General features: G+C 41.6%; 1 protein-coding gene across 8 annotated transcripts in view; it reads right to left on the bottom strand.

The window, feature by feature from the left end:
- Nucleotides 1-24007, bottom strand: part of atp8a1 (ATPase phospholipid transporting 8A1) — a 96780-nt gene that overhangs the window by 5745 nt on the left and 67028 nt on the right. For 7 of the 8 annotated variants that reach the window (XM_046405783.1, XM_046405784.1, XM_046405786.1 and 4 more), the window contains 9 exons: nucleotides 22814-22924; nucleotides 17131-17205; nucleotides 15233-15355; nucleotides 10201-10279; nucleotides 8896-8957; nucleotides 8560-8616; nucleotides 8116-8223; nucleotides 1012-1100; nucleotides 566-658 (listed from right to left, as the gene is read on the bottom strand). In XM_046405783.1, the coding sequence (XP_046261739.1) occupies nucleotides 566-658; nucleotides 1012-1100; nucleotides 8116-8223; nucleotides 8560-8616; nucleotides 8896-8957; nucleotides 10201-10279; nucleotides 15233-15355; nucleotides 17131-17205; nucleotides 22814-22924 (797 nt within the window). Of the gene's footprint in view, nucleotides 1-565; nucleotides 659-1011; nucleotides 1101-8115; nucleotides 8224-8559; nucleotides 8617-8895; nucleotides 8958-9708; nucleotides 9732-10200; nucleotides 10280-15232; nucleotides 15356-17130; nucleotides 17206-22813; nucleotides 22925-24007 lie in introns of those variants that run through there. The other variant, XR_006844855.1, reaches the window with a different exon arrangement.

Below are 24007 nucleotides of genomic sequence, written 5' to 3'. Positions count from 1 at the left end.
TTTAAATGTCGTACACATAAGAACAACATTTGCATAGAAGCTCTGTAGTGATTTCCTGAAAATGCAATACATGCATCAGGCATATCAAAGCTGCCAGAAAAGTCATTATTTCACAGTGATAATGAGAAGTTAGGAATTCGTAATTACAGTAACTCTGAATGCAGCCTAAATGTCTGTGAAGGAGAAGATTATTACTGTAGTTTCAAGGATCTACAAGCTTGAGGGTTGCTTCTTTTTGCACCATGTTTATTGCAGGCGGTTTTCTTGCTTCAAGTGGGTCTTCAGCATCAGCCTTCATTAACACTGCACTCTCAGGGTGTGAATCACTAACGCTACATACTGATATACTGACAATTATAGAAAGAATTGAAATAGACAGAATTCTAGGACATAACTGCTGCATTATGATATCATTATCCTCCTTATTTCAACTTGCAGCTTAATTTTCAGAAGGAAAAACCATTTTTAACTCATCAAACAATTTCTTTGTGGTCCACTTAGAGACAAAATGGGTCAGTACTTAAAAATAAAATGTAAATCTAAAATCATGGAACAAAGACTGTACCTCTTTCCTTGCACCACTGCTCCTGGGTCTTTGGATAAAGCCTCGAGCTCCTGAACCTCATCCACCAGAGTCTTGAAACACACCCTCTTCACCCTGTAAATTAAACAAAAAGTGACAGATTCTTCAACATGCTAGAACATTCAAAGACGGACACTGAAATACCTCGGGGATCGATTCAAACTGCTACGAGTATAACAGGAAATAAAACTTATAGCTTTGCAAATTGCTCCTGACACCTTGAATCTGGCGTGGGCTGATGTCAGACACAGGCCAGAAACATTTCTCGTGGACTTTTCACAGAACAGAAAAACTAAACTTCCTCGGAAGTCCGTACAAAAACTCGGGGCAGGAATTTCTTCGGGAGATACGAGGGATTCTGCAGGAATTTCCTGCATCAGATGTGTACTGGAGTGATGATGAGCGAAGAGAGCGAAGAGAAGACTCACACTTTGTAGGCCACGTCAAAGACCAGCGAGGTGACTGGGATGAAGACCAGGCCCATCCAGAAGACGCCCGAACTGAACATCATGTCCGCCTGTCACACACACACACACACACACACACACGACACTTAACACTTACTCTCCAGTCACTGAAGACAATGCAGAGTTCAACAAATGATCAGATAAAAAGAAGAGCTCTTCAAAGGAAGAAACACCTGATAAAGAGCAGCCATTATCATCCTCTGAAGTGCCACATAATAAAAACCATACATGACAAAGGCAGCCCAAAACAAACAGTAAGACTGTGGAAATAAAGAGGAGATGGGTCCAAATAACTTGCTCAAAGTGGCTTAATCCTCCGTGACTAAGTGATATCATGTTTTTGTTTGGCTCCCCGCCACCTCGCCGCTCCTCTCACCTCTCTTCAGGGCGGAGGAAATACCTGTGAAGCATTTGGAAAGCGGTGTCTCTTTCACGGGAAAACGGCTCAACCTTTTGCTTTGTTGAGAGCTCCTGTCAATACATCACAGGAGGAGCAGGAACGTGATCTGAGGTGCGTTTAATGATACATCCGACACAACACGCAACGTGAGAGGGCGTTAATGAAGCACAGAAGGTGTTAATCATCTGATTTTAACACTTGCATGCTCTACTTTCAGCGATTCATGTTTGAACATCTACAGACCCATTAGCTTTGAGCTGAAGCAGATCATTGCAGATCATTTTTAGCTCAATCCCACAAAACAATTATAACTACTGCAGCTTACCCAAAAAATAAATAAATAAATAAACACTTATAACCAATTGCCATATCATGACCCTTTAAACGAGGACGGCTAAATTATCCACAAGACCACAGTGGTTCTTTGTTGACCAAAGATGATGCAACTATCAATCATCAGAAACTACATTTTCCATGCCTTCACCTCAGGCTTCTAGAAATTGTGAGTATTTTTAGCCATGGCAGACAGCAAAATCAGGCAGCGTGAAATGTCTCAGCAACTATTGGATGGATTCAGATGAAATTTACTACAGACATTCATGGACCACCCAGGACAAACTGTACAAACTTTGGAGATCTCTTTACTTTTCATCCAGCTCCATCATTAGTCTCTCCAATGCTTCAATTTGTTCAATACATTTGTGTATTGTAGCCAATCAAAGACTCACAGTCTTCTTCACCATTTTCTGATATTTTATGGACCAAAGAATTCATTTGAATTAGCAGATTGATGAACAACACAGAGTAACTAAACCTCACTACTCTGTAGTATTATCTAACAGTATGGCAGTCAAAGGCGCATCTCAGTCCAAAAATACAAAAAGATTCAAAGATTCTAATGATGAAAGTGTTCATCATATGATTACTGTTAGCCAAGATGACTAAAAGTTCACAGACAAAGATGATTTTCTTTGTTGTCACATAACTCCTCTGAGTTATGCCCAGCGTGTTCTGAATTACAAACAATGAGCTGATGTTTTATTTTTAACGCAGCACGTAACAAATGTTCACATCGAGTTCATGGGCAAAATAAATCTGCAAATGAGACAGGTCCTTACTGAGACTCATCTATCTTGCAGGAAGAAAAAAACACATTTGGATATGATCCAATTTGGATGCAAAACAAGTCAGGCACTTCAATAAACAGTTTCTTCTCCACACTCAGTCGTTTGCAGGAAAAATACGACTCGGTAGCAGCAGACTCACCTCTGATGATTTCAATTAAAAATCACAAAACAGCAGCAGAGTCGGGGAACTGTTTGGGGTAAAGAGAGAAGGGGAGTGCGTCATCAGTGCATAACACTGGTGGGGGCCAAACCCTACAGCTTTCTGTATGAGGACAATGTTTGCTTTGGCCTGCTGCACTGAATGAATCTGTCATTACATGCTGAAGTGCAAAACTTGCGCTCCTTGCATTGTAACGTGCCGCTTTTTTAAACTGCTGGGGCCCCTTGACAGTGTCCTTCCTGTAATCTGACACAGGCAGGGTCCTTAGGATGCACACACACACACACACACACACACACAGATCAGTGTCAAAACTATCAAAGCGGCCCAGGTTTGCTCAAATTAGCTAATCTGTTCGCCATTACCTGCAAATTGACTTTGATGTCTGACAAAACACTGGTGCAAGAGGAAATCCCAAATGACAGGAAATCAAAAATGGCTTTTTCCTACAGTTTGAGATGGGACACGGATGAATGGAGCTTTTCTGTTTCGCCTACAGGCTAAAAATGTACAAGACGAGGGAAAATTGCAGCAAAGCACGGGATATTTTCATGTCAATTTTTGGAAATTATGCAGCCCTGGTGGAAATACTCGCGTGTTTTTTTTTTCTTTTCAGGTCAGTTTAATTATTTTCGTTTTCATCCAGTGTATCATGCATTTTAATGGGGCATTTTAGCTGCCTTGAAAGTCTTCTGAAAATAAACCAGGGATGTATGTTCAGCATATTAAATCAAAGTCAAGAAAGCTTGATAAATAAACCATTTTAGTCTTTCACATGTTGAATCTATGAACAATATTTATATATGACCATACATAACTCTGAGCCACAAATGATGTATATACAGGGCCAACACTTCAAGTCTCAACTTAATGATAAAGTTCAATAATACTGGTAATGCCATTAGGTACAGCAGCCACATAATAACATTATTTGCAGCTTCAAAAACTACAGAAACCATCATAGCAGTAATAGTTAAACTGGACCTCGACTGCATTAATTCACACTTTGTTCTTCAATGTGACATCAAAGTTTCACAGTCAAAACAAATCCAGCCAGTTACAATCAACAAATGTTTGTCTTCAGTCATCTGGAAAGGCTCCATGGCTATGAGCGGGGCCAGCAGTGTTGGTGGACGCTTGCTACGTCTCATACCAGGGGACCCCTGGGAGCTGGACGGGGTGAGAGAGGTCCAGGCAGCAGGGCTGTATTTTTAGGACAAACTAATAAACTTGTCTGGCTGGACAGACAGTAGTGTCCGCTGGCATGGAAGGGTGTGTTTTGACAAGTCAACGACCCTCATACACCCCCCCTCCCCCACACACACACTAGAAGCAAGACTAGACAGACGGAAGTATGTGTGCGTATAAAATGCCAAGTATACGCTTTAAGATGTATGTTTGTTTTTAATACTCCTTTGCAAATGGCGGAAAGTCAAAAAATTGGGAAAAGTGAGACGGACAGGAGGTTAGAGAGGTGGACTTCCTTTGTTGCAATGTCATATGTTATCTCCAATCTTTCCTATCTATTTCTATACCGTCAGCTCACAAATAAAGCCAAAACAACACCGAAAACAGTCTTTAAAAAAAAAAATCACAGCGTGCTGGTTTTCTGACAGGAAGATCAGTTCCTGGGTGGATCCGGGTGGAGAAGAAACCCACAAACAAAGCAAGTAACAAGCAAACACTCCAGTGAAGTGGCTGTACTTCACAGCTTCTAGTTACAGCATCTGCATGTGTTTGGAACAGGGCTTCATTACTCATGGTCAATAAATCTGCTCTGTGTAAAGCTACAGAACATTAAATATACAACATTACTGAAAGACATAAATCATAAACTGCAGAAAGAATAACAATAACAAAATGATCAAGAGTTTTATGAGTTCTTTTCCAGTAAGACTCGATGAGGGGAATCTGGCAACCTGAGAGAGTCAGTAATCTCAGCACCTTGAATTATTTAATGCCTGCCATTGTAATGGTAAATTTAAATTGAAGTAATGTACTACTTCACTATTCACCACACAGGTCTAGAGGTCTGCCCTGGATTCAGCAAACAAAACCAACATCGTAACACTCAGCCAGCTGTACGACATCCCAGAGATGTTAATGTTCGAACAGTAGCTTCCTGAAAGCTCAGGGCTCCTTCGCAGAACCATTTTAATAAGCAGACTGAGAGGAGAAAGGTTAGACTAAGTTGACTCCTGTCTGAGACTTTTCTTTGCCCTGCGTTTATCCATGTTGATTTTCCAACCGGCTGAATTCAGCTGTCTTAACCCACACAACACATGTTGGCTCCTGGATAAGAAGTGAAACTGAAGATGTAGCAAAGAATGCAAAGTTTCTAACGAGCAGACAGGGAACAAGACGCGTAGGGTCAAAGACAGAGCATAGAAAAGGAGAAAACGAACAAGAAAGCAAATAAAATAAAAAAAAGCTAAAAATGGGCAGTTTTACTTGGAGAAGGCAAATCCACAAATTCCCCAAATGTCATCAGCAGAAACAAATCGGCCAATAAGCGCTGAGCAAGAGGTCAGAGTGGAAAACAAACAAAGACCTTCTCAGCTGGTTCCTTCATTCACTCCGTGCTCTCTGTGTGTCGCCTAACAAAGACAGCAAAACACGGGCTGGAAAAACAGAGCAAAAAAATCTTACATAAACACCTGTAACTCAGCAGTCTCACACAGCCATGACTACACATCTATAATTTACTGTGCAGTTCTTCTCTCCCACACTGCACACCGTGGTCGGTTATTACGCTACCAATGTGTTGTGGTGCTTATCAATCATTAGCCAAGGGAGGACTAACAGGTCTGGGTATAAGAGTTTAACAAAACCTCCCAAATGACCAGCTCACGCATCTTAAGGAAGGAACAAAAAGATTCCATAAGTACCACTGAGGGACTAAGTCAACAGCAGTGATGGACAGGGACTATAATTCCTTCACTTGATCTTTTTGAAGTTTAAAAATCAGGAATATCTTATATCCCCATGATGTGCCAGGTGTTGGTCGAAGAATAAGTCACAGATTTCAATGTTCATACAACCGCTCAAACACAAAAACATCCACAGGTGTGAGCGTTTCTGCCCTGAGTTTAGTGCCACAGCTTCACATTTTACTTCCTTGTCTGCCTACTGATTTGACGTCTGTTTGAGCAAAAGTAACAAAAAGAAATGTCACCACACATTATCCCAATTTGTACAACTTTTATCTGAAAGACTAGCTAGCAGGATTCTGGCTGCCAGACCTCAAACCCTGTATGTTGGTGCACATGAACACATCGCTGTGCCTTTTCAGGGACACTGCAAATCACAATAATCAAACTTGACTGAAAACTAAAGACGTATTAATGTTTACTCTAAACAGAGCCTGATGTTTTGATCTGTGTCTCTAGGAATTGTTTTCATTCTTGCTCTTAATCTCATCTATATTTCACAGACTGGCATAGAGAGCCTGGAGTGGATTCCTGGCTCGCTCCACATCAAGCTTTTCTGTAAAAAGAAAAAAAGATTCATTTCTGAGAAAATGGTTCTCATCACTGAGCAGAGACTCACGAAGAACCTGATGCGCACTTGTGAATGTGCTGACAAAGTACCCGAATCGGGGTGAGAGCTGCTCCAAGAAAAGGGATAAAGTGCACTGGAGTCAACTGCGTTGATGGCAGAGGCGAGTCAGCAGACAGCAGGTCAGCGTGACGGGGCAGACATGAGACATCTCCTGAGGTGAAGCTAAGCTGCTTAGTGTAGCAGATTACACTGCTTGAACAAAATAATCTGACATTTTCTTTTGATATCTGTGTCAGACTTATGAGGTGCAAACGGGATGAGCCAGTTTGGGAGTACTCTGAAATGCATACTAGCTGTTTCAGCGTGTTACGTGGATGGATCCTGCACCTGTCTTGTCAATCGTCCAAAGAATATTCGGCCTGACGTTGATGAATGTGCTCACATGAAGCCGAGCGCTGAGCCGAGCTTGGTACTGAGCGAGAGCAGAAACGGGAGGAGAAGGGAGTTCTGGTGTCTGTTATGTTGTTGGCCCTCGGGCAGTTTTTTTTTCTTTCGGCTGGCAGAGTGGGGGGAAAGAAGAAGAAAAAAGAGAACAAAAGAGCAAAAGGCTGACGCAACAAGTAAAAGAGAAGACGCAAAAGAAAATAGATGGAAGGGCAGAGAGAACAAAAAATATCTGAAGATTCAAGTGCACGTCGAGGAGGACGTGGTGAAATATGTGTGACTGCGGCAGGGCTGAGAATAATCCTGCTCTTCACAGGCTACAAGGTCTTGGAAGGGGGAGATAATGTCTCTGATGCCTTCTCAGGTTTCAGAGAGATGTGTCCCTGTCTGATGATGTACTGGCATCCCTGAGATGGGGCAGTGGCATAGTGTTACCAACTACCCACAGGACACCATTACTGTCTTCAGTCAAGTGCTGCAGGGTGAGGATGAAAGCAGCAGGCTTCACAGGGGATAGAGTCAAGTCAAGTCAACACTTTCCCTGCCTGTGTGTCTGTGTGTGTGTGTGTGCAGCTGAATCAGAGACAGCAAAGCAGGCGGCATTTCTATGCATGTGTGCTAACGGACAGACCTGAGATTTGTATTTTCATCTACGTTTCCATCAAAAAGCAAATAAGCAACCATCACAGCCAGCATCACCACTGACCGCCAAAACTGGTGCAGAGTAATGAACTACCAAACACAACGGAACAGAACAAATGCCAGGAGTGTTATGTCTGTACTTGTGTGTCTAGAGTCCAAGATAAAATCTCTGGGTAATGTCCTACTGTGTTCTTGTTCTCTTATGAAAAGATGCCTCATTCTCTTCCCCAGAAAGCACCGAGAATTTACATGCAGCTCGGGTGTTGCATGTGTGTTCAACTAAGGATGGGTCAAATGCAGAAGATAAATAAATAAATAAACCAGGGCCTATTTTCAAATCATTTTTTTAAACATTTAATGGATTTTAAAATGGAATTATATTCTAACTTTCTGATCCCAGTGATGGTCAGGTAGATTCTTTTGTATGACATCCTCAGCCTCCGTTCCAATGCTTTCAAATTGCTTCGCTGTTTCAGCGTCACCTGTGGATACTGAGTCAGAGCCCAAGGAGGGCAACGTAACACAAACACTTGGCTAATTGGACCAATTACGGTAAGTTATTACGCAACACAAGCCAGAGGTCTGACAGTTGACACGCCTCTGTCTCTCCTTACAAAGACTCGTGTGACGTTTAACTCAAATTTCCCACCAGCGTCTGTCTGTAGGAGAAAATGAATTATGAAGCACTGCAGGATGATTTTATCAGTAGTTTCTTTAGTACCAGAGGAAGTTACTGCATGTGTACATGTATAAGCATGCGTATGAGCACATGCTAGCAGCTGTGCGTTTACCTCTCCTGACATGTCGGGAGCCAGAGGGATCAGGGGCCACAGGGACGAGTAGATAATGAAAAACACCACCCACAGGCCGATGCTTCCCCAGATGGCTATGTGACTGAACTGGAAGAGGAGAATCAGAGCACAGGAAGGTAACACGAAATGTTCAGGCACTTCATAACATGTAGCTTTGAGCTTTATTACAACTTAGACAGTTCACGCACTTTAACACTTTCATACATTTCCCTTTTTTGTTTGTTGCTATTTTTATCATTCGAGTATGAGAGTTCAGACTGAGTGCTCCCTATAGCTTCCTGAAGGAGTTGGAAAAACCATAAAGAGATTTAGAAAAAAGAAGACGATGTAAAATATGTCACAGGTATCAGCGGTCATATAACGTGGAGGAACTGGAAAGAGATAACAGAACGTTTGCGAGGGAGGAGAGCACCTTCAACTCACCATGGTCCAGGATGAGGTCTCAAGGCCGGCTTTTAGACAAACTGTGATGACCACAAACTGTGGGGGGACACAAATCACACTGACATTACAGCTAAAATCGGTCATGAGAAGTCAATCACACACACCTGAATTTTCATAAAATACATATTTCTTTCAATATTCAGTGGTGTACAGCATAAAACTGTAAAAGACCAGCAGGCAAAATGAAAGGCACAGGGAAGTACAACTTACTCTAACGCATGACTTCTTCACATTCACTGGACCGCACTTAGCTCAGACACCTGAACCATTTAACACAGCAGAAACACTGACTGTAATCAAGACTGGTGCACTCACTGTGTAAACCATGTTGCCTAAGAGGAGATAGTCTGGAGTTCTTCCGTTGCCAAAAACTGTATCTGAGAAAGGAATCAACAACAGAAGCTTTCAGGGCCAGAGCTGTCTCTTTTCAGCTCTTGGGCTTCACACAGAACTCCATTAGGTGATCCAAAGAGTAAACAACCAGACAGCTTATTGGATATTACTTTAAGTATGAACTTTGGTGTAAAACACTCGGGTAGAAAATGGACATGGGAACACAGAGTGAAAACCATAGTCAAATGGTGCTTCCATTACTGTCCTTTGAGGGATGCTGGAATGTTAATTCTGTCTTTATGTAACTATTATGAAAGAGTGTGTCTATGAAAGGCCATTAGTAAGACTGAATTGGTGTTCATTAATCATGGTCACAAATTAAATGCTCTGGATAATTCACAGCTGAAACAGAAAGAGCAGGACTGTTTTTCTGACAAAAATGGTTATTTGTATTACCATTAGATTGGAATCCAATCCACTGAGAACACTTTTCCTTAAACAGAAGTTAAAACCACGTCCTATATTAATAAAATAGAAATTAATTCCAATCACACAGGCATAATTGCTCCAAACCGCCCGCGTGGATTTGGGCTGCAGCTAAAATATCAGCACTGTGCAACTGCCAGTAAGGAAAGAAAGAGAAGCTTCCTTTCCCTTTACTTCCGGCTAGTCATGTCTTGTGTGCGCTGAGGCTTTGCTGACAGCCTGTCAGTCAGAGTGAAGGGGCTTGGCGCCTTTGTTTGGAGAGCAGGCCCAAGCTTGTGTGGTCCTCTGCTCTGGCCAGGCAAGACTTACTGGCTCAAAGATCCCTATTCTCTCTGCACATGCATGCACGCACACACACGCACACAAAGAAACTTTGCATCTTAATGTGCACAAACATGCACAACTGACCTATGAATAAATAAAGTTACTGTGAATTAAATTTAAATTTTCAATCCAAAAAGACAACTATCACACGCAAAAAAAACAAAACAAAACAAAAAAACGTCCTTGTCTGCAATCACCTGGAAAGTTTGGATTCAAGTGGTGTGTTTATTAAAAATGAAGTAAGTGAGAATAGCTGTGTGCAAAGGCATTTCAGCACGCCGTGGTGTGCACACATGACATGCTGCAAACATGAACATACGCTTGTTCGAGTGTGTCGCTCTTGGTGGTGCACACACATGTTTGCAATTCATGACCGGACGGTTGAAGAGAGAACTAATTAAGACAAAGTATGTGTGTTAGACTGTCCTCCCTTTTCATCTACCTCGAGCTGCAATGGAGTCTCTGGGAGCTACTTACCATGCTGGAAGGCTTTAAGGGGGAACCAGAAGAGGATGACGGAGTGGAAGAGGCCGTTCAGACAATGGGCCCAGAAGACCTGCAAAATAGATGGGAGACGGATGGCGGAGGAAGAGAGGGGTGGGGGGATGGAGGTGGCAGGAGATTCCAAGAAGAGAGAGTGAGAGGGACGGGGGGGAGGAGAGGGGGAGAAGCATGAGAAAAGGGTGTGGGGAGCTCCAGCCTTCCAAGTGACCCCTGACCTGGGCCTTTTGTGCCAGCCCAGCGCTAGGCTAAGTGGCGGTTTTGTCAGGGCCTCCTCGCTGAATGGCCACCCCGCTGACAGACACGTTGTATATCCTCTGTGTGTGTTACGGGGGAGAGTGTGTGTGTGTGTGTGTGTGTGTGTGTGTGTGTGCAAGCAGTGAAAGGCGAGTGGACAACATTAGTGTGCACATTCTCAAGTTGTTGTTGTTTTTTTTAAACTTCACTCCAAAATTATGTGAATCAAACAAAAAAAAGGAGTGAGTATAGGAAATTGCAAAGCACACATCCTCACCTCGACTAAAAGTACATTATGATACATTAATATATGTGCTGCCAGTGTGAGGATTTCCTCTTATTATATTTCAATAGGCCCCGGCCCTTTCATGTGAGAGTTTTAACTGGTGTAGAAATAAATGACACGGGGGTTTAAACAAGCAGGAATCAGTACAGAAACACACACATGGAGACTGACAGCCCTGACAGAGATTAAACTGTTTTCATGGGAATTATTAAGGGCCTGGAAAATTGTGGCGTGGACCGCAGTCTGCGTGTGTGTCTGTGTATGCAAGCACGCAGACTTTGGATGAGTCGTTTAAATCAATATTCCAACTCCAAAACCACCTTGTTTCAAATTTACATTATGCAACGTGGCTGCCAAACAAAACACTAATGGGCGATGTAGCATGAAACAGCCGTGAAATCTATTCTGCCAAAAAAAACCGCTCCACATTTGTGCCCCCTTTCTCGCCCCCCCCACCGCCAGTGCTGACCCAGACATCGGTGTTAATTCTGAAAGCTGAAAATTCGTCAAACCCGTAGAGTAAATGGCTGACGGAGGAAAAATAAAAACAGAAAAAACATTACACTTTAATCTTTGCCCTCTTTTTAATTATCGGCTCTTGGCAGACGACGAGTTAGAGGCTCACTTTTCAACAAAAAAAAACCAAAAAAAACTTTTCAACAACTTTAGCAAACCTGTCAGTGAAACATTAAACACAACCTGAGAAGTGAAAATTTCTCAGGAATTCCACCACTTGGGGTCACTTAAAATCACTATTAGCATCACTTTACATCATGGGATTATTCTAAATACTCGGCCAAGAAAGGGTGTGAAAAGGGGGTAAAGCAGCAGAGGGTAAAGAAGGATAAAGTACAGTGAAGGGTAACGTCTTCAGCCTTTATAATGCACCTTGGCCTCAGTGGCGCGACCTCCGCCGCTTTTCTATCAGCTAAACAAAGTCCCACAGCAGCCACCCCCGCCCAGGATTACCTCACCCTCCCACTGTGTACACAAAACCCAATACACTGAGCGAGGAGTGGCCGAAACCAACCCCCACTCCTCTATCTCTGTGGTCAAATGTGGACTAAATCACCACTAATGTTACAATCACGTTTCTGCCAATTAGTCTCCCACTGACAGGCTCGGCTCTTTATCGTCCTCCTCATCAGCTATCTCAGTCCCCAAAGCTGTGGGGGTGCAAACAAGCCCTAGTTTCCCCTGCGCAATAATGAATGTTAATGAAATCAATAAATGTTCATAATCATTTGTCACAGGGAGATCCTCCCCTTCACCCCTCCAGCCACCCTGCTCTCTTTCTTTCTCTTGTATCCCAGCAAGTTGCTAAGGATCCCCGCCAAATGAATGCCTGTTCTGTAATGTAAAGTTTCTGTCCTTTGTGAAACTGTCAAAAAAAAACCAAAAAAACATGCATGACAGTCATTAATATTGAGCCAAAGATTTCTAGAGCTGCCCACCCCTTCCTGTTTCTTTTTGAATGATTGGAGTAAAAAGGAAATAGTTGGAAAGAGAGCATAAGTGGTGTAAAAGGGGTGATAGTTGCTGGTAAACTGTTGGACTTGCTACAACCACATGAAAGGGAGCGCAGTTTATTAGAACGACTCGAGTGTCAGGAAAATGTAATTAAAAGTGAACAGGCGACACATTTGAAGCCACGCCTCGCATTTCTAACACCTCCCTTTTCTCACCTCAACAGCTTTAATTCACAAAGACAGTATCTGTTGTGTTCAAAAGAGCCAGGCTTGCAAAAAAACAGGCTTCGAGGGGCCAAATTCCTGCTGGATTTTCTCGCCTCGCCTCGGGCCAGCTGCAAGGAAAATATCTCGGGAAAAGAGTGGACAAGCCAGCAAAAACAACCTGCTGACCTGGCCGAGTCATCATTTATGGGTCTTGGAAAATGTGGCCCAAACAAAAATTGCGGTTCATTCGCTTCTAACTATCAGACGCATACTTCTGTGGCTGTTTTTTGGCACAAAGCGATCAATGAAGATTTAAAAAAAAAAAAAAGTTGACGAAAGGAAAATTCACCCTACATCAGAATTCAAAGCAAAATTTTAGACGAGTACATCAGCAGTTGGAAGGACAAACATCACACTAATCCAACGTATAATTAATGGAATAAAGACAAAGTCTGACGCTGTCAAAACTACCACAAACTACATTTATCTACAAACAGCAAATAGCACCTATTTTGTATACAGCTCATCCATTTTGTCACCAAATTAGCCGTATTACTTTAGCAATTTCTTTAATTAACAGTCCAGGCCATAACAAGTGATGGATATACTTACACTAACACAACTAATGAGCTGGAGTGTGTTCATTAATCATGTGAGTTCACAGCGTCAAATGTTCTTTGTCAATTTTGCATTAATAGCTCTGGGAGAGACCTGCTCACATATTTTCTTCAGGGTTCCCACACCTTCTTAAAGATCAAAATTCAAGGACTTTGCAACAACTTTCCAGGCAAATTCAAAGGCTGACACAACTGCAGGAGACACACATACATACAGACAGCTGAACAAAGTCTATCTGCTAGCATTAAAATAAAAAATATATCGAAATATCTTCAATTTATATTGCACAAAATACATAAATCCAAGCACTTCGAACTGATCTGTGGTTGTTAATGTGTCAAAAACTTTCAAGGCCTTAATTTTTCCCACCTTAACTTTGAAGGTTTTCAAGGAGAACCTTGATGCTTTTTTGCTTTATTTTTTAACAGTTGATAAAACTGGTGAGACGGGCTGTTTTCTTTATTAATAATTAGTCTGAGTTTTGTCTATAAAATGGCAAAAAAAAAAATTCTGCTGCTATTTATGAGTGTGCTTTTAAGCCGAGAATCTGCACAAAATTTCGTTATGGTTGCATAATGACAATAAAGACTCTTGATTTGATTTGACTTGATTGACTTGAAAAAACAGTGAAAACTGTTTTCCAGAGCACAGAGAGACCCACTCCAGCTGCTCATCAAATACGACAAAGAAAAAGATCAAATCACCCGACAACGTGGAATCAGAGAATATTTGACATTTTTTGCTTAAAAATAATAGAAACAAAAAACTATAAAACAAACAAGCAAGCATCATTGATCAAAATTTTATGATCAAAAGTTTTCCTGTCAGGAAAATTGACTAATTTACTAATTGATTATTTACTAATCATTGCAGCTTCAGACATTTGGGTCAGAAAAATGTGTTTTGTGTCAAATTATGTTTTGGAAGAATTTGGCTTTGATAGGCCAGTTTTAAATATCAAATCATATACTTTATTTGGTCAATCAGAAAACTGTAGTAAACTTTAGAAGTAAACTCTGCTGTTATTTCGTACATTAAGTGAGCTCCTGCAACAGGTTAAACTCAATCAGACAGTCTTTCTCTGAGAACAAACAGCTCCATCAGTTAAACAAATTGTATAATTTTCTGCATTAATTTGAGCACACTCTCTTTATTCCCCACTTCTCTTCATTTTTTTCTGTTGCTTCCCCCAGCTCATCTGACCTTACTTGCCCCTGACCACCATGGCCAATCAGTCTTTAATCCACCTCTATGTGGTGCTAACCAGGTCATCACGCCTGTGAGGAGGGTCTTGAGCCCTGGCTCAGCATGAAGAAACGAGGAGACATCTTTATTACCAGCGGGGGAAAGCTAGCGGACAGCCCCTGCAACCAGACAGAATAGGTCAAGCCAGGCCAAACCAGGATACGGCTGGAGACCCACTGACTGCAGCTGCCAGATGACTGTGACAGGAGATGCATCAGTCCCGAACAACAACGTGGCAGGAATGTCCCATGTCATTAATGTGATGTTAGCTGCTTGCAAGAGCTGACAAGTTTGACCTTTTCATTTGTGTAACGGAGCGCAATTTAAATGATACAATGGAAAATTAACACATTTGTGGGTGTTTGGTGACACTTGTGGTCTTGTGTGCAGGATTAAGGGGACTCAGGGACAGACACAGCATGTATATTGGCAGAAATGGACTATAATGTGTTTTCATTTGTCTCTAACTGCCTGAAACAAACAAAACTTGTTTTTTGTAGCCACCTCAGATGAAGGTGGGACGAGTGGTGTTAAGTTGTTTACAAGAGGCAATTAAATCCCGCACACTGGGCCTATTGTGCACCTATACTATTGTTAAGATGTATAAACTTACCAAAATCTTTACCAAAAGGTAAAGATGCTCCGCTTTTCGAAGTAAAACATAAAATCCATCTTCTAGTGATGATGGCCACAGACTAATCATCAAACCACCATACATTAACAGAGTATCAGTTACAACTCACAGGGCATTTACTTGCAATAGTGCCCTAAAATTGGACACAACTGAGAGCTCCCATCAAGACATTATTGTGCTGTGGTTGCAAAGAACACAACAAAGACCAAAGTGAATAATAAAAAAAGACATGCAATAGTATTTAAATTTGATCACGTGCAATTAAAATGATAAATATGCGCATAAAGTACACCTGATAGAAATTGCTGTTACCTTGGTATTAAAACCCATAGCATTCTGAGAGGTTTTGTAGAGTTCTGGGTATTTCAGCATGTTTTCCTTCCTGCAAGAACGCTCAAATATCCCCAGAGTGAGAGGAGGCAGAGCAGTGAAGATCTGCAGAAAAAATACACACATACACAGAAACATCACGGTTATATCAGAGATAAAAAAATCCACAAAAAATCCTAAATTAGGATTAATTTATGTTGCGCAAAAAATACATACATTTTCGACTAATAAAATAACCTGATGACATTCAAATACATATCATCTAAAGCAAGGGTTAAAAATTGTTCTTGATTTAGAGAAAAGCAAATGTGACAAAATGATCTCAACTCATAAGGTCGACATGCTATTTTTTTTTTTTTTTTTTAAAGTCATCAACCACATCTCATGTTGTCCATTGGCAACTCTGATTTACAACTCAGCAGTTTGCAAAAGCCAGTAACCTACACCTTTGAGTTATTGTAATTACTGAATTCATAGTTTAAATGAACAGCGTGGCTCACACACAAAATTTAAAAATGACAAAAAGATGACTATCATCTAATGGGTTAGTTTGCATTTCCTTTTTGATCAGGCTGATCAAATCTAAAATACAGTATTTGTGCTAACTGAAAACTTCACTGAACTACTGCATATGCACTGTGTAGCTGAATGCGATGTCTATTAAAACTTATGGACGCCTGTTTTCACCTTTGCCACCATCTTTACATGTTACGTTTATAGAGGAATTTGCTTCATTTTGTTCAACCCATTCTTCACTTCACATTGTTGACTACTGACCTTGAAACCCTTCAGTGTTATTCTTATTTTGTCATGCTTCAAGTCTGTTCATATGCAAAACTCATCTCCAGTGAACATCTGCGATGCTCTTGACTAAGAAGCAGGTATTAGAGCCTAGCTTAAGTGTAATTTCTTAGCGGTGTTGTAATGTTGTTCTGTATAGCAGCTGCTGAGAGAAGAGTGATGGTATTGTGTGGCTGGGGGGGCTCAGCGGGTCAGTTGGTGTGAGTTCCCTGTAGGCCCATCTGGAGTGGGAGTCTGCAGGCCTCAGTCTGCTGGACCAGTGGGCCACAGGACATGCTCCACTGGGCTCCTTTCTTATTCAGAGCCAGTCTCAGGAAGATCTCCATTGAGGGTGGATTCAGCCCACTGCCTCAGACAGACTCCCACTGAGTCGGAGGAATTCCCAAGTTTTAGATAAAGTGAAAGACCGAACCCTCTTCCCTACCCCCAATACAGTACTGGTTCTTAGGTTATGAAACGAATGCGGGGCCAAGGAAATGTTCGTCTCACTTCACAGAGCGTCACTCCCATAAATGACTTCCATTCGAGGACGATCAAGAATGTGAAGAAACTTCACGTCACACTTGTCTCATTCATATTTGTTTATTGAAAGGAGTTGAGTTTAAAAAACAGTTATAAGTTACATATTAACTCCTCATGGGCTTCGAGGCATATGTATTAACAATCAGAGTTGCAGATGCACTTTTTCTTCTAATTAATTCATGACAGATATGAAATACGAGTTCATTAGGAGTGGTCCCATTATAGATCCCTGAGGGATTCTCTACACCAGCAGCCAGCTCAGTTGCTGCTCCATTCTTCCTATTCTTTTTATCATTAAAACATAGCTGCCCTTGCTAACAACACTGAAGAAAAGCTGTTGTTCTTTCGTATTCAATACATAGTTCAGGGCACAGAGGGATTATGGACTTGACAGCAGAACATAAATAAAGGAGAAAATTTTCAAGATGTTGATGACATAGTGACACAATAAGGGGATCGGTTTACAGGGCACCACCACAAACCAGTTCTGTGTCAGAGAGCGATGGGGTAAAGTAGTAAAGTGGCCTCTTTAGAAAGTTATTTTTATTAACACTCACCACATTGTACAAGCCGATGCACCAGCGCTCAAAGAGGATCTGGCCTGAAAATCCATTGACGAACGCAAACCAGATCTATGGCAGACAAAATGACATAAAGAAAGAGTAAGAACAGCAAAAAAGTACAGAGAGCAATCAAAGTGCAAGCAGTCCAATAAAAATCACAGATTTATAATACCATTTATATTCATGAGTTTGTCATTTTCAACGGCAAACCAAGATGACAGGTCCAAAATACTCACATTTCCCCATCACTGTCACTTTAATCAGTAAGGCATTTAGTCATGAATTTGATACTGTAGGCTTCACTCAAACTAGCTGATGAAAACATTAAATCTCTGCAGTCTTTCAAATTGCCCTTTCAGTATATGCTTTCCATTAGTGATTGTGAGGGTCAGTGGTTGCAGTTATCAGATTTGAGAAAGACTCACTCTCATCATAGACTAACAATACATTTTTCCGTCACACAACATTCTTCACTGTCTCATGACAAGAGAGACTCAGCAGGGTCTCTTACATTAGTTATTAATCTTACATTGTGAACAGCTCCTGCTATATATCTTTACAATTATGGCATGGGCGATACATCTCCCAATAATAGTTATTTTGGGAGCACAGCAGGAAAAATAAATGTTTCCTTTTAAAAAAGCTTAAAAAAGAGCTTTAAACTAATGGAAATTTGTTTGATGTGCTGACCTGTGATCAACATGTAATTCGTCTAAGTTAGCTTGGTTCTAAAAAGCAAGAGGCCACAACAGACCAGACAAATGAATGACAGTGGGAAAGCCTAGACCTCCGGATACCACCTCCATAATGCAAATTGTCAACTGGATTCATCACTGGATTATGTACAAACATTTATCAAGCCCTCTGTTTCCCTCCTTGATCTACCTGAAGACAAGCGGCTGACAGATGAGGTTAGTTACGAGGGTAGAGTCAAGGCCGCAAGAGTTTGAATGATGGAGACTTGGGTATACTGTGTCAGGAAAGGCAGACAGAGGTAATTCAAACCATATGCTGGGTGGAGATGAGGCTTATCACCATATCTTGATTAGTCATACTTATGTGAACAATAGAATGCATCTCTGATCAAGCTAGCCATTTGAGAGGAAATACATTCTCGCAAGAAGAGTAGTTAAAATACAGTATATAGTAGGAAAAAAATGACATGCAGGGATTTTTTGTAAAGCACATTTGTCTGACACATCCTGGAGAAAAACTGCCTGAATACTGACAGTGAATCAGAGTGTTACAACTCGACACTTTGTGGTCCAGAATTGGCACTTGCTCACACCAAATCTGTCAGGAGAACATCAGGAGTGTTCTGGCCACAGCCAACCAAGCATTTCCTCGCTTCGTTTAACTTCATTATGAAGGCATGAATTGCTACAAATTCTCAGATTGGGACAAAGCCTATTTAAGGGCCCCACTCACTACTACCACTGTCTACACGACCAATACCAATCTGCCAGTGGCCCTTCCCATTTAATCACGTAAGAGTATGCATGAAAACAAATGTCTGTCACTCTAGTGCTTACCCCCTCTTCATTGCCTTGGTAGTGATGGGGGTGGGGGGTGGTGCCTATAGACGAAGCCTGTGTTCATGTGTGTGCCCCCAGACCCTGCTCCTCACCTCCCCTTTCAGCCACACCCACCAATCACAGATCCCACCCGCCAGTCCATCAGGTGCACTCTACCATGATATTGTTTCTTTTATAAGAGGGGGCTTGTTTTCAAATTCGTGTGGGATGTTCGGCCCATCTGGGACCATGTGGCTCTGTCACCACAAGAATCACAAGGTGCACAGTACATCTGTTGGCACTACAAAAATAGTTTTAAGGGTTCTGGGTCTTAGTTTGTCGAAAATACATTCATCTGCTGTTTCTAGAGGGTTATGTGTAGGTGAAGCCCAAGCCATGAGGTAGGTTCAACGATTAGCGTTACTCACGCAACGGTAAAGAGAGGCTGGCGGGTAGGTCAAACTGCTGAATTAATTACAGCTCTGCCCAATGAGAGGCTCTGGGCTGATATATTGTTGTGCTAAATTAAAAAAGCCTCCTATTCATAGTATGTGGTAACTTCTTCTGTGTGAGTGTTTTGGCCTGGTCCTTGGGGTCCCAATAGCTTCTCTCTCTTTCTTCCTCTCGCGTCTCTTGAGGGACAGATGCATTGATTTGCTCATTAGGGGAAGTACTAGGCAGGATTTTTCTTCCCCTTTTCTTCTCCTCATTGAGTGCCACTCAGCGGAGGGGTGTGGCTGGCCTCTCTCCCCGACTGCACATCATGAAAAACAGTAATGCAGGGAAGCGGGAGTTGAGAAAAGGGGGACTGGGAAGAAACTAGCTGATAAGAAGACTTCTTGCATATTCATCAACGAATCGAAAATCGTTGATTCCAAAGCTCAAAGCTGCTCTGCAGGCCTTGTCTAAAAGTGGCTATGGGTTGGACTTGAGGGGGGGGGGGATATGACATTTGTCCCCAGCAATGCGAGTCCTGGGACTCTTAAGCTTAGTACTGCATAACTGAATGAAACTCAACACAAAGCAAGCCAAGAATAAAGAGGGACATAGAGAGAGCTGATAAATATTCTGCAAATATGTGGAGTTACAAATACAAGCTGTTTTACAATGCCAGGCACGGCTTCTGCGGTTTCATTCAGCATGCAATAGTCGGCAAGCTTTGCTCTGAAACCCCGAGCCGCCTGTGACTACACTGAGCCGCAGTGAATGAGCTTTCATGTAATTGCCTCATAAATGCCACTTGTCCATCAGCCCCCTCTGTAGCACCCTGGCAATGTGTCAATCAAACATGAGTGGCCAGCTGGATCGACAATTTGAATTACGTTACTATGGCTTCCTTTGGAAAGGCCTCCTAGCTTGAATGTGGCTGCATTCAATGCTTTTCACTGTTGTTTTTTAGCTAATAGTGTAATTTGTAACAAAGCAGGAGTTATGGATTCTACTTAAAGTTCGTTAGGCACCGGGTGGGATTGTTAAATAATTTTTTTTACATTATTAAAACCGCCTTCTTTGATCAAACAGACAGTCATGTTTCAAGTGTGAAAATGCTTAAACTACTCTCCAACTGATGAGGAAAAGGAATGCCACCATAATCAACAGCGGGGGGAAAGCCAAAAGAAACGCTGTGAAGTAGTTCCAGCTGTCAGTCAATCATCCACTGGGAGTGACAGTCTTACTTTCTGACTCACAATTAACCCTCAGAAAATCCTGAATGACCACACAACTGTTCCAAGAGCCTCAAACCAAGTTGCACTCACATTCACATCTTTCACAATAACTGCAGAAGCCTTCATCCTTGTATTCTACATCTCTTAAAAAGAACCCAAAGACCCAGAAAGAGAAAGATGAAAAGAGTCCCACAGTCCTGGCATTCAAATTGCAGCACACCCTGTACCAGACAATGGTACTGTGAACAAAAAAAGTTAAAATTCCCGTAACAATCCTTGATTGTCTGCATGCAATGTAGTCTGGGAGTCGACGAGAAAAACATGCAAGCACAAAAGTAAACCTATTAGTGCAACAAATGCAGCTTTTACTCATACCCGGGGGTTGCTTGTGTGTTAGATGTCAGGGTCTTACAAAACAAGGACATCTGAAATACTGAAGCAGCTAAAGAGTGAAGAAATGCCCTATTATCTACTTTATTCCCCTGAAGCAGTGTAGCACGTGGGGGAGGGGGAGTTATGTTTTCAGAGATCAACAAAAGGTGTGCTAGAAAGAAGCTTGGCCTGCAGACTGAACCACAGATGTTATGTCCCAGCTGTATGAAAAGTCCTGCTTTGAAAAGAGACCTGGTGTGTTTCAAAGAGGAGCTATAGTTGGACACACACAGACAAAAAGAGGGATAAGCAATGTCAGGAAAAAGGTTTTTTACCAGTTTGGATGTGATTGTGGATTATGATTAAAGTAAAGGGCAGAGAGAAAAAAAACAGAATAAAAGACAAACTTTTATGGTCTTGAATTTGCGTAATATATACATTAGAAGTTGTGCCAGTTCTTCTGGACTTAAGGAGCAAATTCTTCAGGTCAAAGCGAGACAGACGCAGACATGCTGGAATGTAAAATGTGGTCTATGGATTCTCCATGGTGTATAAACTAGAATAAGGATGAAATAGGGGATCAAAGGTCAAGTGTCAGAGAAAGAGGATGAACAATAAAAGAATTTTAAGGTGTCCATGACAGGTTATGTGGTGATGATAATTTAAAAGTACCGTATGTGGCTAATCCTTATTTGGTCACTGCAAAGGATGGCCAGGGAACACTCTCCAAATTGTCTTCTTTCACAAAACTTCACAATGAAGTTGCTTCTTACAAAGTACATGCAATGGCACCAACTTTGCAAGATAAGTAGATAACATACAGTACAGCAGTGTCTCCATTCAAACTTCCTGACATGCACTATGGGACAAAGTGTGATCAAACACTCACTACTGACTTCGAATTTAGACTTTTCAGAAGATGCAAAGCTAAGGTAGCTACTTGTGTCAGACAAGCGCATGGCCGATAGATCAAAACATCTGAGCACTCCCGATGATAAAGCTGCTGCTGATAGGAAGCACTTAACCTGTCTGGTCATTCTTGGTCTTAGCTCCGAACCTGCAATCGTGTTCTGAGTCTGGTATCTGTCAAATGCCATCAAACCTACCGCACGCCATCAGATCGACATGTGAACATGTGTGAACATTCCTAACCAGCGTCCACTCATATACAAGGAGTGGAGGTGGGAGGCTATGAGCAGCATTCAGTACCTTCTCACGATTTTCCATCCAAAGTAAATATTCCTGGATCGTTAGTGCAGTACAACTTTAATTATCACAGGGTTGAGTACAAGTAAAGGTCAAATGTTTTAACATCTTGTCTCAATTTTATGTTGACAAAACTCCCAGTTCCCAGTTTTAAAGTCAAGTGAATGAAGTTTAATATTGGAAAATCACCTGTCAAATCATGGGATCCTAAACTGGTGAGAGCATTTAATCTTTCTACCTTTCAGGATTTTACTCCCGAAAAAAGAAAACCAGTTATCTAAACAGAACAAGAAGTAAACCTTTTTTAATTTTGCTATACTGAATACATAAGTAAATATTATCATACACTGGTAATGAGAAAAGGGATGTGATAATTACCACATTATTTTGCTGTTGCCCACTTGTGAAAAAGCATTCGACACTTTATTGTTTCGGTGTGCCCCGTGTTTGTACATATTTGCATCTTCTATGAGCCCAGTGTAAAATAGTAAAAGTTACCATCTTGTAACCCCAGGGAAGGGGAAAAAAGAAATGGGCAGCTTTGCTATGAAATGACTGCGTTTCATCGCTGTTCAGATGCACTCTGTGGATTAATACCCTGGTGAGGCAGACTTCCAGTTAAATAGATGTAGGTTTGCTTTCATTACTCTGTGTGTGTGTGTGTGTGTGTGTGTGTGTGTGTGTGTGTGTCTGTTTGTATATATTCTTTCCAACTATGTCAAAACTCAAACCATCCACCCAGGAGCTGCACAAACTGGCAGCTAATGTGGAGGGCCAGTCAACAGAAATACAAACATGGAAACCCACGGAAATCTTTGCCTCTTTACCTAATCAAGTGTGGAATAAACTCAACACTTTGCATTCAGATCTGCTTCACCGTGTGGCTGTCACTCTTGAGAGCTACCGTGTGAGACTTACCTCAATGATGTACAGGACAATATTCTTGTAGAAACAGTACAGGATACACTTGGCTACACGGTTGTAATTCCAGGCTCCATGGACAAGCAACAGATTCTTTAAGTATTTGAACTGTGTGGGAGGGAAGCAAATGAAAGAAGGAAAACGACAAGATGAATGAATAGCGAGGGTCTGTGTACAGTGCTTGCACACTGTCTAATGGTTCCTCATAATCAGTGATCAGTGCTGGAACACTAAAGCAGTTACAGCAGGAACTTGAAGATTAAAGAAAGCAGCAGCATTTTGTCATCCCCCAGCAGAGAGGACTGATGAGGCATTGTAGCCAAAGCTCTCACTAACACATTCCAGAAATTTCAAGTCAAACAAAGAGAGACTGAGCTTTAATGTTGTTGAAAATGGAGGAGGTTCATAATGAGGTTATTGGTCTCCGTAGGCTCAGCATAATAGTTAAATGGCTTTATAATTATACCACTATTTAGTGCCTGTGGTGAACTTACAATTTCAGTGCTGTTCCTGGCTGACAAGTGTGATTACACTGGAGCAGAACTTTCAGAGAAGTGCTCCATCTAATTCCCAGTAAATGACCAAAACAAAGCACACAATCTGCACTGCATCCTCCCTTTCCCATCTGACAGAAGGAAACGTTCGTAAAATGTCTCAGAAATCAGAGCTGGGGGTAAGACGAGTAAGATTAAAACGCAGTTTTGTTTATTTGAAGGCCTCCTTGTTTTTCAGCATTACCGCAATATTCTTTGTTGAAATGACAGCACAGTGTCGGCCCACAGTTTGTCTGACCCCTCGAATGGTCGGATCAAACATCAGTTAACGCAGCCCTGAGCTGATGACAGACAGAGAGCAGAGGTGCCTCGGCCCAAAGCCTCTTCACTCTGCACACAGATAACTCTGAGCTTTCAAGTATTAAATCTTCAAAACTAGCTTATAATCTACAGCACCAAGGAGCTCATCAGATACGCCAACACATTAATATAAATCACGTATGGGAATAGAAAAACAAGTTACACAACTTCCAAGGATTGATTTCAGTTTGCAGTCCACAAATTAAGTCCACAGTTAATGTACCGTTACGCCAATATATGGAAAACACCACTCAAGGTCTGGAGGTGTAATTTAATTTGATGTCGAGACACAACCTAAATGGATTATAAGAGGCCACCTGTCTTTGAAAGACATACA

Source organism: Scatophagus argus, chromosome 12 (assembly GCF_020382885.2).
Source record: "Scatophagus argus isolate fScaArg1 chromosome 12, fScaArg1.pri, whole genome shotgun sequence".
Taxonomy (NCBI): Eukaryota; Metazoa; Chordata; class Actinopteri; family Scatophagidae; genus Scatophagus; species Scatophagus argus.
Note: the sequence above shows the minus strand (reverse complement) of the source record. Positions and strands in the feature narration are given on the sequence as shown.